This window comes from Pan troglodytes, chromosome 12 (genome assembly GCF_028858775.2).
Source record: "Pan troglodytes isolate AG18354 chromosome 12, NHGRI_mPanTro3-v2.0_pri, whole genome shotgun sequence".
Taxonomy (NCBI): domain Eukaryota; kingdom Metazoa; phylum Chordata; class Mammalia; order Primates; family Hominidae; genus Pan; species Pan troglodytes.
Genome location: NC_072410.2, coordinates 37,462,933 through 37,475,409, shown reverse-complemented (window position 1 = coordinate 37,475,409; position 12,477 = coordinate 37,462,933). Strand labels below are relative to the sequence as shown.

Here is a 12,477-nt window from a genome sequence, read left to right as displayed (position 1 = left end):
GGAAGGGAAAGGGGGAGAACCAGAAGGGGCAGCTGCCCACCAGCAGCTTCCTGGGCTCTCCTCCCGCCTCCTCCTCACTCACAACAGCCCACAGACTCAGCCTCAGCTCCTTCTCTCTGGCCTCTTCCACCTGAGTGAAGATCAAATGCAGGAGAGGTTGCACAGGCTGTGCCAGCTGCAAGGAACCCACAGACTCCTCCTGTGTTTCACCGGCAGTGACTCCATATTCGTCCTCCCCCATCCCCACCATCCAGCAGATTATGTGCCCCACTTCCTCTGTGCCACACACATCTTTTTTCCCTCCTTCAAATCATCACCCATACAGAGGACAATTCGCAGCCTCACTCGTTATAAGAGTAATGGAAACTCCAGTGAGGGACTTTTTTACCTGTCAGTTTGGCAAAGTTTAAACAGTTTGATAACCTTGTATGGGCAAGGGTGTGGGGAAATAAGCCCTCTCCCAGGTTGCTGTTAGCAGTGTCAACTGGGAGAAATTTAATAACACTCCTCAGAACTTAAGTGTGCATATCTTTGACCTAGTGATTCCCCTCACAGCTGGAAATGTGTCCTCCCACTATAGACATACATGGGCAACATGGTGAGTGTTCAAGGGTGTTCACTGCAGCAGAAGCCTGGGAAACACCTCCATGTCTGTGAGTATGGGCCCCTTGAGTCGGTTATGGCACCTCCTGTAACCCAGGAGGAGGCAGCTCTGTGGGGATGGCTATGGGACCAGCCCTACTATGCCGGCGAATGGAGTGGGGGCAGAGTGGCGTGGGTGGGTATGTGCAGGCCAGAGAACAGGCTGCAGGCTGTGAAGGAGAAAGGCATTTGCTCTTTCAGCCCAGTCTGAGCTCCTGGTCAGAGGCCAGCAGGTGGACTCTGCATCCTGTGGGGGCCAGGGCAGATGTTCTCACCTGAGGGCCTGAGGGGAGGGAAGCGTGTCAGTAGATTCCCAGGCACACAGCGACAGGGGAGAGACAGAGGGAGGGGCCCAGCAGGGTTCACCTCAGGGAAAGGAGGACTGGGCCTCCAAAGCCAGTTTCCACGAAGACACTTCCTGCAGCACATTGGTGGCTGGGCAGTGAGCATAGACACTGCACAGACACTGCCCAGGCCCAGCAAACCCAAGGTCACAGCTGATGGGAGAGGCAGCTTGCGACTCAGCAGGCCCAGCGCTCCAGGCTGCAGAAATGCGGACTCGGAAGCAAGTTGAACTTTGACATTGTTTGAAAGCCTAGGGCTCTGTCCCGGGGTCCCCCTGGTCAGGGCCACCACAGAATGGCTGTGCCTAGTGCTCTGGGAGCAGAGTTTTCCCTCCTCCAGAGCATGCAGCTGTCGGGGGACATACCTAGCCAAGTGTCCGGCTCTCCATCAAGACCTCAAGCAGGCCCACGTCAGCTGAGAACCATGTGTGTCTCAGCTTTCCAGCCATCCCAGCAAGTCAGGACACATCTGAGACCACCCCCCCAACCCAGCTCTTGCCCACGGTCATTGGTGTGCCTGAGCCAGCTGGCACCCAGCCAACTGGTAGCATCTCTTCCGCACTGAGCCTTCAGTGACTCATCGTGGTACCTTGAAATCAGCGGGAGTGTTTACACCATGAATACCAGCAAATGCTTTGGTTTTTCACTTTGTTTTTTGCTTAGAGAGCCAGTTGTTAGGCATTTACCAACACACCACCGAACCAGACCTGTCTCCCCAGGTAAAGCGCAGGTCACAGGCTCCTAGAATACCAATAACTTACACATTTAGTGACTGAACACAGATTTCTTACAAGCTCCCCGCATGCCCCACACTCTGCCTAGTCCTCTCCAGTGTGAGAGGACACTCACACTTGAGTGTGACAGCCACACGTGAGATAATCACTCTGCCAGGCAGTAGGTGTTCTTATTCCTATTTTACATGTGGAAACCAGAGGTTCTGAAAGGTGATGTACACAGGCACACAGCTTGTAAGTGGGGTTCAGCTAGGACCCCTGATTCCGTATTTGTTGAACACCTCAACACGGTCGGCACTCCCAGTGCCCTCTGTGTTTAGACAAACAGCTGCATTTGATTTTTCCTTCCAAAGGAGACCATCTAGTCCAGGCCCCTGCTTCAGGCTGATGAAGTAAAATATTCCCATTTTAAAGATGAGACTATGGAGTCCAGAAAGGTTAGAAAGAGTCTGGAACCCTGATCTCTTGCCTCCTGTGCTCTAAAACGAAAGCTTGACTTCTGCGGGGGAGCCAGTTTTTAAAAACAAACCTTAGGTCAAATCTAGGAGGCAAAATTGCCAGGTTCTTTGGAATGGGAGGGGAAGAGAATAGTTTTGAGATCATCCACAAAAGAAAGAATCATTTGGGGAAAGCAGAGGAAAGAGGTGTTTATGGTGAAACTGACACCTAATTGACACACTCTTACTTTTGAGTTTACTATTCAGTTATGAAATGCTTTTGGAGCCCCTCTGCTACCAGTGCATGGGCTTTAAAACCATTTGTTGACTAAATGCTGTGACAGGTGCTAGAGAGAGCAAAGTCACTTCATTGGTTTAAGACCAGTGTAGGCCAGGTGCGGTGGCTCACCCCTGTAATGCCAGCAGAATTGGGAGGTGAAGGCGGGCAGATCACTTGAGCTCAGGAGTTCGAGACCAGCCAGGGCAATATGGTGAAACCCTGTCTCTACCAAAACTACAATAAATTAGCCAGGCATGGTGGCACATGCCTGTGGTCCCAGCTACTTGAGAGGCTGAGATGGGAGGATTGCCTGAGCCCAGGAGGTGGAGGTTGCAGTGATCTATGATTGCGCCACTGCACTCCAGCCTGGACGACAGAGTGAGACTCCATCTCAAAAAAAAAAAAAAAAAAATACCTCAAGAAAGAATCTAACCTACCCTCAGGTAAAACAGAAAATGTGTTTGGGATTTAGTGCCATCCGCAAAGTTAAGCAAAGGCATAAATGACTCATTCTTAAGAAAGAAGGGATAAGAGTATAAAACTTCTTTTATACTTTTGCCCCTGGAGCTCTTTGTCTAATCCATCTTGTTTGGGAACAAGTTCTTTACACTTTCATTTTCTCTTACCGACTGCTGAAAACTAAAAATGTTTTCCCAATTGGGAAAGCTTTTCTGTCTCCCTGTTCCTGAGTTCATTGCTCAGTGTCAGTGTATTTTCAAACTTAGATCCATTTGTGAACTTTACTACAGAAGATAGAAACAGGTCTCCAAGAACTGGCCACGTTGGGCATCCCAGCCTCCATGCTACGTTTACGTATTCTCGGCAGACTAAGCCAGTTACTGTGAGAAGCAGGCATTGCCCATGAGTGAAATGGGCTCCCGTGTGGCGGCTTCCCACCACAGTGACAATGACATTATTCAAAATGCTCTCCTTGTCCTCTTAGAAGCTCTATGTAACAGGAACCTATACTATAACCGTATTATAAATGAAAAATGTGAAGAAGCGATCCGTGTCTCCCCGTCTCCATTCTGCCACAGTTGCAGTCGTTTCTTTTCTGGACTACTGCAAATCCTACCAGAGTCAGCCTTCTAAACACCAGTCACATCTCTCCCCTGCTCTAAAGGCTTCAGGCAGAGGCTGTTCAACCCCTCATTACAGATGTGGAAACTGGGCCTAAGCTCACGGCATTAATACAGCATGGGACAGGGTTTCAACACATCATGATTGCCGGGTTCTGGGTGAGGAATTGAGGTGCAGCATGACCCTTGAGGAGCTTACCGTCCCAAGGGCAGACAGAGTGTGCAAATGGGGAGGAGTAGCCTGGTGAGTGCTGTGGAAACACCGTGTGCCGCTTCTCGAGAGCGACAGACTCATGGAGGCTTCATGCCAGGGAGGGTGACCTTGGGAGGAAATGGGTTTTGAAGAAGAGGGGTTAAAGTTTCCCACGAGTGAAGGATGCAGTAAAGGCCGTAGCAGGCCGGGGAGCAGCAGGGCAGCGTGGTGCGTTCAGAGTGCAGTGAGGACTCTGTGCAGCTGGGGTGGGGGGCGGTGAGGGTGGAAGCCAGAAGGATAGGGTGGTGTGGGATTGCTGGTGAGTTTGGGGGCTTTATCTCTTGACCCCAGAAACCAACCAGGCAAGTGTTCTGAGCAGGGGAGAGATGTGACTGGTGTTTAGAAGGCTGACTCTGGTAGGATTTGCAGTAGTCCAGGCAAGAAACGACTGCAACTGTGGCAGAATGGAGACGGGGAGACACGGATCGCTTCTTCACATTTTTCATTTATAATACAGTTATAGTATAGGTTCCTGTTACATAGAGTTTCTAAGAGGACAAGGAGAGCATTTTGAATAATGTTATTGTCACTGTGGTGGGAAGCCACCTGCACCCAGAGTTTGGGTGTAGCCTTGGGTTCTGGGTGGCACTGGGACTTTACATCTCCCGAAAAGCCTGGGCAACCCTTGCTTCTCTATCAAAGGGGATCCTGGCTCTAGGTCCCCAAAGTCACTGTTTACCATAGGGTCCAGAGAGGCAGGAAGGACCAGTCACCAAAACTGGGACCCTTTGTGTCTGCTGATGGGCAAGTGGCCAAAAATGGGCAAGACCATGGGGCTGGAGCAAGGGGCGGTTTCTCTGCCTACTGGGCCTTTCCTCTAGAAGCAGCGGAAGGCGTTCTCTGGGCTGGAGTTTTCTCACCTGTGCAGTTTTTGGAGCTGACTTGTTTTCCTTGCGTGCAACTGTGGGGAGCTGTGGATTCTGTAACATGAAGCTTTGTTTCCTCTGTTGCCCAGGCCCTGCTTAAAGGCTTTTCTGTGAGAACGTGCGAACAGGGAGAATGTGGGCGTTCCCCCGAGCCCTGTAGAGTCCTGTCCACACTAAGCAAGTGTGGGACAGGGTGAGGACGGCTGGGGCGGGGCCCTCCCTACCTTCTGGGAGCCGGAGGGTTAATCTCCGTAGCTCATTGGCAGTCCTGCCTCTGTACAGGGCATGCTGGGATTTCCTCCCAGCTGTTTTACATCACGAAGATTTGTGTGTTGGGGAAATTCCAGGGCACAGCTGCAATTAATCTGCTCCATGGCTCCAATCAAAGCGAGGATTCTGTAGGATGGATTCTCCGCCTCCCTGCAGGAAAGGGGGCTCTAGCTCTCTAGTGACAGCATCCTTCAGAGGGACCCTTCCTGAGATCCACGTTGAGCAGAAACAGCCCGCCTGGCCAAGTGCTCGCCCCAAGGAGGGCTCTAAGGAGGGGCCCAAAACATTGAGAAAGAGAGGAGCAGAGCCCCTCTGAATAATAAAGCCACAAGGACACTGATGGCAACACTCGATAAAGATGTCACCCAAAGAAAAGAAAACTTTGTTCACCTTTACTTAGGAATGTAAAAGTCAACAATTTAAAACATGACTAGCATTCCACAACACAGCATAAGAAGGAACAAACCACCATGACCAAATAGGGCTTACCTGGGAAATGCAAAAATGCCTTCATGTAAGAAAATCTATTGCTATATATACATCTCATAAATGAGTCAAATAAGAGAAACCACATGACCATTTTGGTAAATGCTGAGAGAAAAATGCAACAACTGCTCCAATGAAAACAATGTAAAAATAGGATTAGAATCATCCTTCCTTAATGAGGTAAAGACATGTTTTAAACCACAGCCTCAGTCTACTTAACTGTGAACCACAGTAGCAGAACCCCAGTCCCCAGAAAAGTGTTTCTCAGATTCAGTGAGATTGGAAAACTGTGTATCTGTCCTGTCTTAGATAGTCACGACATATGTAAATCGAAGACAGTAGTACCTGCCGTTTGGGTTTGGTGTTTTCCTTTCTATTTTTGAGCATCCAAAAGCGAGTATTTAACCCATAGAAAGCACCCCAGAAGTGGGAGCGATCGCTATTGCCTGGCCATCAGTTGCATTGATGCCATTCATCATCATTTCAATGTGTCACATTCCAGTGGGCATCCCCCAGGAGGGAGGTGGCTGGACCAGCCCGTGTACACATCTTCGCTATGGGCTGAAACCCAGCCACAACACACTGGTCAGGAGCTGGGCCTTGCAGAGCCAGTTAAATGTAGCCTAGACTGGGCATGGAGAAACCAGCAGTTTTAACCTGCCCACATACCATTACCATGCAAAGAATCTAAGCACAGTCAGCCATCACTTACTTCCCCAAGAACATGCTCCCACCCATGAGTGATTGCCCTCAGGGTGATCGTGGCGTTGGCCTTACAGCTAAGAAGAGCTTTATTGGCTGGGCATGGTGGCTCACACCTGTAATCCCAGCACTTTGCGAGAGCAAGGCGGGAGGATTGCTTGAGCCCAGGCGTTGAAGATGAGCCTGGGCAACATAGCAAGACCCCCATCTCTAAAAATAAAAAATAAAAATAAATAAATAAACAGAAGAACTTTATTTCCACTCTAGTTGGGCTGGGCCTGACGCTAGGAATTCAGAACTACCTGGCCATCTTCAAATGTCTAGTACTGCAGTGGAAGAGGATTACAAGGGTTGTCACTGGCTCCTGCTGCCCCAATTCATGGTTCTGGGAAGTTCAACTGTCCTTTCCTCAGAGTTGTGATGCAGAGGCTGTCCATGGCCAAGCTGTAGGGGCTCCAAAGTCTTAGAGCTCTTCCTCCTCCCCCCATCACTCATCTCCAAATCTTAAAAAGACAAATAGAAAAGGGAAAGTCACGATCCTCCACACCCCTGCCTCCCAGAGTGAGTCCCAGGCATGGCTGGAGCAGGGTCAGTCCCGGTGAGATGCTCACTGTTCCCAGGACCACCTCTCCCTTCTGCTCTTTTCCCTCACACTGCCTGACTTGTCTGTAAGGGGCCAGGTATCAGTGGTAGGCGCGACCAGTGTGGTCTCCTCCCAGCAGAAGCCAAGACTTCTTGTTACATAGATAAAACAAGTACATGGTCAGACACCCAAAAGAGTGGCTGTTACTGAAAGTCCTTACTATGAATGTGTGTACAAAATACAAGCATACATAAATGTACCTGTACCTTGATATCCCCAGCACCAAGGCAGACAAACCCTCATGGAGCTTGCAGTCTATTGGGTGCCAGCTCCTTGGCCACTAGAGCAGTGATTCTCAGTTGCGGGAGGGAAGATTCTCTCCCTCAGCCCCAGGAGACATTTGGCAAAATCTGGAGACGTTTTTGATGATCTGTATGGGAGCGCATCGGCATTTAGTATTATAGTTAGAGGCCAAAGATGTTGTTAAACTTTCCAGGACAGCCCACCACCCCCAATAACAAAAGTATCCAGCCCAAAATGTCATAGTGCTGAGCCTGAGAAACCCTGCACTACAGTCCTACAAGCCAGCTCTGCCAGACAATCTATAAGGTCACTTGAGAGGATTATTTAAGACCCACAACTCTAGCACCATCCCAGACTAGGGTTTACATTTCTTTGGACCACCCCCATATGATCTAAGGACATCCCTGGTAAGCCAACAAGAATGAATGTGTGTCTTTGTGGCCCTAAATAGGGGGCAGATGCTGGTAGAGTTGATGGATTTTTAGGTACCCATCTATCCTGTTTAATATTAGGGGGTATAGATTTGGGATACTTCTCTTTAGCACCTGGTAGTTGTTATTGTAGTTTAATTTTTAAAACCAGAAATGTTCAAGTTGTTGCTTTTAGAAAAACGAGTGTGGTGTTTAGGCTTCAAGTGCAAGCTCTGGGCACCTTCAGCATCCCTCCAGGAGAACACTGACATGCATGGACCCATTCTGTTTCTGGGTGGCCAGCCCCGTGCAAGACAGAGAAGGAGAGAGAAAACACATCTGAGCAAAGAGAAGGCTGCGGGTGGAGAGTTGAGGAAGACAGTCTTAGGAAAAGCTTCGTGACTTGGTCTTGTGCAAGGTGTGGGATTTGAAGTCAAGAGACCTAGGCTCCAGCTCCAGCTGTCTTGTATGAAGTTGGGGAAGCGTTTAGCCTTTGTTTATGTCCATTAGCTCCTTTTTTTTTTTTTTTTTTTTGAGACAAGGTCTCACTCTGTCACCCAGGCTGGAGTGCAGTGGTGTGATCTCAGTTCACTGCAACCTCCGCCTCCCGGGTTCAAGTGATTCTTCTGCCTCAGCCTCCCAAGAAGGTGGGACTACAGGCACACGCCACCACGCCCAGCTAATTTTTGTATATTTAGTAAGAGACGGGGTTTCACCATGTTGGCCAGGCTGGTCTTGAACTCTTGACCTCAAATGATTTGCCCACCTCGGCCTCCCAAAGTGCTGGGATTACAGGCATAGCCACTGCGCCCGGCCTAGCTCCTTTTAAAATTTGGGATAGTCACCCCTACTTGTCATTGCAGGATTGATGTGCAGATTACACTGAGTTTTGTGTGTGAAAATGCTTTGACAAGTGCAAATGTAGCACAAATGTTATTCACAGTGGAAATGAGTTTTAACTATTGATACCAATATTTGCCCAGTGCTTTTAACTGGCCACAGGCATTGAAATCCCAGTTAATTCATGTCGGGTGTGTGGGCTCTGGGTAGGGCAAGGGATGGGTGGTGGTGGGAGGGGAGGAAGAAGATAGGGTCAGCAGAGGACAGGGACAGAGGTGAGACCCCATTTGAGGGCTGAGGGGTGGGAGTACAGAGGTCGCAAAGTGAAAAGACTGTCCTAATTCATAGGGCTTCATTCCCACTTCCCACCAGGTCTCCCACACCGGGCCTGCTTGGCCCATCCCATGTGCTAGTCTGGCCTGTGGCACGTGTGACCTTAAGTTGTTGTTCCTGCCCATGGACACCTTTTTGAAAGCCCAGTCAGTCCCTGCCATCTTGGTCAAGACTTACGGTGAATGAAGAGCAAAGGGGCCTTCTGGGGCTCTTCCCATCGCCCTCCTGCTCCTGTACACAGCAGAGCCAGATTGTGATTGATTTTTCCTGATATTACATGACCAGAGTGAGGGATGATTCAAAGGCTCCTTTTTTTTTCTTTTTTGAGATAAAGTCTCACTCTGTCGTCCAGGCTGTAGTGCCATGGCACGATCTTGGCTCACTGCAACCTCCACCTCCCAGACTCAAGCGATTCTCCTGCCTCAGCCTCCCGATTAGCTGGGACTATAGTCCTGCGCCACCACACCCAGCTATTTTTTGTTTTTTTAGTAGAGACGAAGTTTCACCATGTTGGCCAGGCTGGTCTTGAACTCCTGACCTCAAGTGATCTATCCACCTTGGCCTCCCAAAGTGCTGGGATTACAGGCATGAGCCACTGCACCCAGCCAAAGACTTCTTTCTGTGAAACTTCCTGGGGCCACCACTTTCCGTTACAGCTTTCATTCTCAAAGGAGTCTCAAGAATTCTGCAAAGAGGCTGCTTGCGGGTCTGCTGCCCAGAAGCAACCTGTCAGTGTTGACACTAAGACAACATGTGTGCTTTTGCTCCTGGCAAAGACTAATGGTTTGCTTATGGAAATAATAGGTGTCATTTATCAAATGTCTCCCATGTGCGAGGCACTGTGTTCAATATGTGACACCGTCCCTAGTCCTCCGAACAACCTGTACCGTGAGTGATAATAACCTTGCCTTACAGATGCTGAAACTGGGACTCAGAGTTGTTAATCACTCGTTCAGGGTCACACAGCCTATGTTGGCAGAGTAAGAGCCTGAACCCATGAATGCAGGGCTCCGGAGCCCAGAAGGGCCCTTCTCAGTGCTCCTGACTGCTGCTCCACTCAACTCATTCTTTCCAGGCTCTTGGCAAGGACTGTGCCATGCCAGAGAGAGAGAGAGAGATTGTGTGTGTGTGTGTGTGTGTGTGTGTGTGTGTGTGTGTGTGTGTGTGTGTGTTGGGGAAGTACTGTTTGGTTTGAGTTTTTTGCACTGACATGAGAAAGAATGGGGTGCTGGGTAATCTTTTCAGGGTTGAGAGACGCTATAATGAAGGAAAGCTCAGCATCCTTGAGTTGGGGTAGATGTTGCCCATGACTTTGTGTCAGGCAGATGGCTTTTATTCATTCATTCCCAGATACTTCTGGACGGCTGTTTCGTAGGGAGCATTGTGTGTGGATGTCGTAAGTGATGGAAATGGATGGGGCAGGATGGCCATCTGGGAGCCTCTGCCTCCTTGGTCAGCCCTGCGTGTCCATGACTACAGCATAGGGAGGGGACTTGAGCCTCACCAGTAGGTTCTTTGAATATGTTGATTGGTTGTGCTGGAATGGATCGGTTCTCTCCACCACTTAAAGTTCAGCTTAGTTGTCATTCGTGCCCCCCCCCCCCAAAATGACAGAGGGCGTGGTGAGGCTGGTAGTGATTGTAAATATATGCTCGCTCCTGTTATAATCGTTTGGAAATTGACCCAGTACAGGGCATGTGGCATGAAAATGCAGGCCACCCCAATGGCCTGCCCCGGTGCCCTAACAGCAGAGCCCAGCAAACTTTGAGTACTTGTGAGGCCTCATCTCACCAACAGCTTTTTCTTTTCTGTTCCCTGTGCAGTACCTGCAGATGAAATGGCCCCTCCTCGATGTCCCCTCCAGCGCCACAGTCAAGGACACGAGGTCACCATCTCCAGCACACTTGGTAAGTCTGTTTCACCTTAAAGCACCAAAGGGCCACTATTAGTGGCCTCATCCCATGCCACTGCCTTCTGCCATCGTGCTGAAGCAGATGGGGTCCAACAGTGTTTCCTCAAATGTGTGAGTACAGTGAGGAAGAGCTGAGTGCTTGGGGCTAACAATTGGGTTGTGACCTCAACACACACACCACACCGCCTCAGATGTTTTGTAATTGGAATAGCCGTCCCCCAACCCCCATGGCCCTGGCTGCTCACCCTGGTTCATCACGGAAGCCTGCCTGCGATCCTTCCCGGCTGCCATCTGAACCCGCTGCCCACTTCACGTGGGCAAGGGTGGCTTCTCTGTCCTGTTGAGGCTTACCCAGAATTGCCTCCTCTTCTCCCTCGTAGCTGCCAGGCAATAGTTGAAGAGGCTCTTCTGTTTTTGTTTTTTTTGTTTTTTGAGACGGAGTCTCGCTCTGTTGCCCAGGCTGGAGTGCAGTGGCACAATCTTGGCTCACTGCAACCTCTGACTCCCAGGTTCAAGCGATTCTCCTGCCTCAGCCTCCCAAGTAACTGGGACTACAGGCATGTGCCACCACGCCTGGCTAATTTTTGGTATTTTTAGTAGAGACGGTGTTTCACTGTGTTAGCCAGGATGGTCTCGATCTCCTGACCTCGTGATCCGCCAGCCTCGGCCTCCCAAAGTGCTGAGATTACAGGCATGAGCCACCGCGCCCGGCCGAAGAGGCTCTTCTGTACAGGATGTTATAGGAAAGAATTCAATAGGACGTATGCAAACAAATGCTCCTCAGGGCAGCCGAGCCTCTTCTGCCAGGCCCTGTGGCAATACCAGCTGGAAAGGAGGGTCTGGACAATCCTGGGAGACAGGAGCAGTGGATCCAAGCAGTTCCTCTGGCCTCCTCAGGACATGCAAAGGACTGAAACCCAAAGCTGATAAGAGATGCTCCTGGAACAGAACCAGATATCCTACTTTCCTGGGCTTTTCCTGGGTGCTTGGGTCAACACTTGCCTTAAGATGCACTCACCCCACAAGCTAACTGGTGCTCGCCGACTGTACAGTGAGCCTCAAAATCAGGGAATGCGGTTAGAAGGGACCCTCATCCTGCATGACCTATGCATTTTACAGACGAGCAGACATAGGACTTCACTGTTACTGCCCTGTACTAGGTATTAGGCGTTGGGCTTCTATGATGTTTATTAAAGTTTAATTACAGGAAATTTTAAAGATGTATCAAAGTAGAGAGAATTACATAATGAATCCCCATGTTCCCTTCACCCAGAATTTCCCTCCTGCTACATAGGGATTTAAAGTGAATCCCAGACATTACTTCATCTCATAGGACATTTTAAGAGATACTGATAGCTGGGCGCAGTGGCTCACGCCTGTAATCCCAGCACTTTGGGAGGCCGAGGTGGGCGGATCACGAGGTCAGGAGATCGAGACCATCCTGGCTAACACGGTGAAACACCGTCTCTACTAAAAATACAAAAAATTAGCCAGGCGTGGTGGCGGGCGCCTGTAGTCCCAGCTACTCGGGAGGCTGAGGCAGGAGAATGGTGTGAACCCCGGAGGCAGAGCTGATAGTGAGCCGAGATCGCGCCACTGCACTCCAGCCTGGGTGACAGAGCGAGACTCTGTCTCAAAAAAAAAAAAACTGATAATTCTCATTCATTAAAAGCTTAGAGTCTAGCAGAAGAGAAAGAAGATATGTGCAGAAAGCTAAATAAATAAGGGTGCAGGGAGCCTGTATGATTTCCAGTAATCAGGAGACCCGCTCCTGTGGAGCCCTTGGGAGTTTACAGTGGGATCTACAGTGGGATGCCACATGCAGCTCTCAGGTGATTATCACAGCCATCACCAGGGAGTCAGGCAAGGATGACAGTGGAAGGAACCGTGAGTGGCGGGACCAGCCATCCGGGAAAGGCAGCAGGTTCTGCAGCCAGTCGCCAAGGCACAAGCTGCCGTTGAACAAGCACTCCACACCTCAGGCATAAGCCAGGGTAGTGGCT

General features: G+C 49.9%; 1 protein-coding gene across 2 annotated transcripts in view; it reads left to right on the top strand.

Moving 5' to 3' along the window:
* The window catches only part of TCF7L1 (transcription factor 7 like 1), a 176,538-nt gene that overhangs the window by 139,480 nt on the left and 24,581 nt on the right, over positions 1 to 12,477 (top strand). For both annotated transcript variants that reach the window (XM_016948878.4, XM_009442746.5), the window contains exon 4: positions 10,386 to 10,469. In XM_016948878.4, coding sequence (XP_016804367.1) covers positions 10,386 to 10,469 — 84 coding nt within the window. The remainder of the gene's footprint in view (positions 1 to 10,385; positions 10,470 to 12,477) is intronic.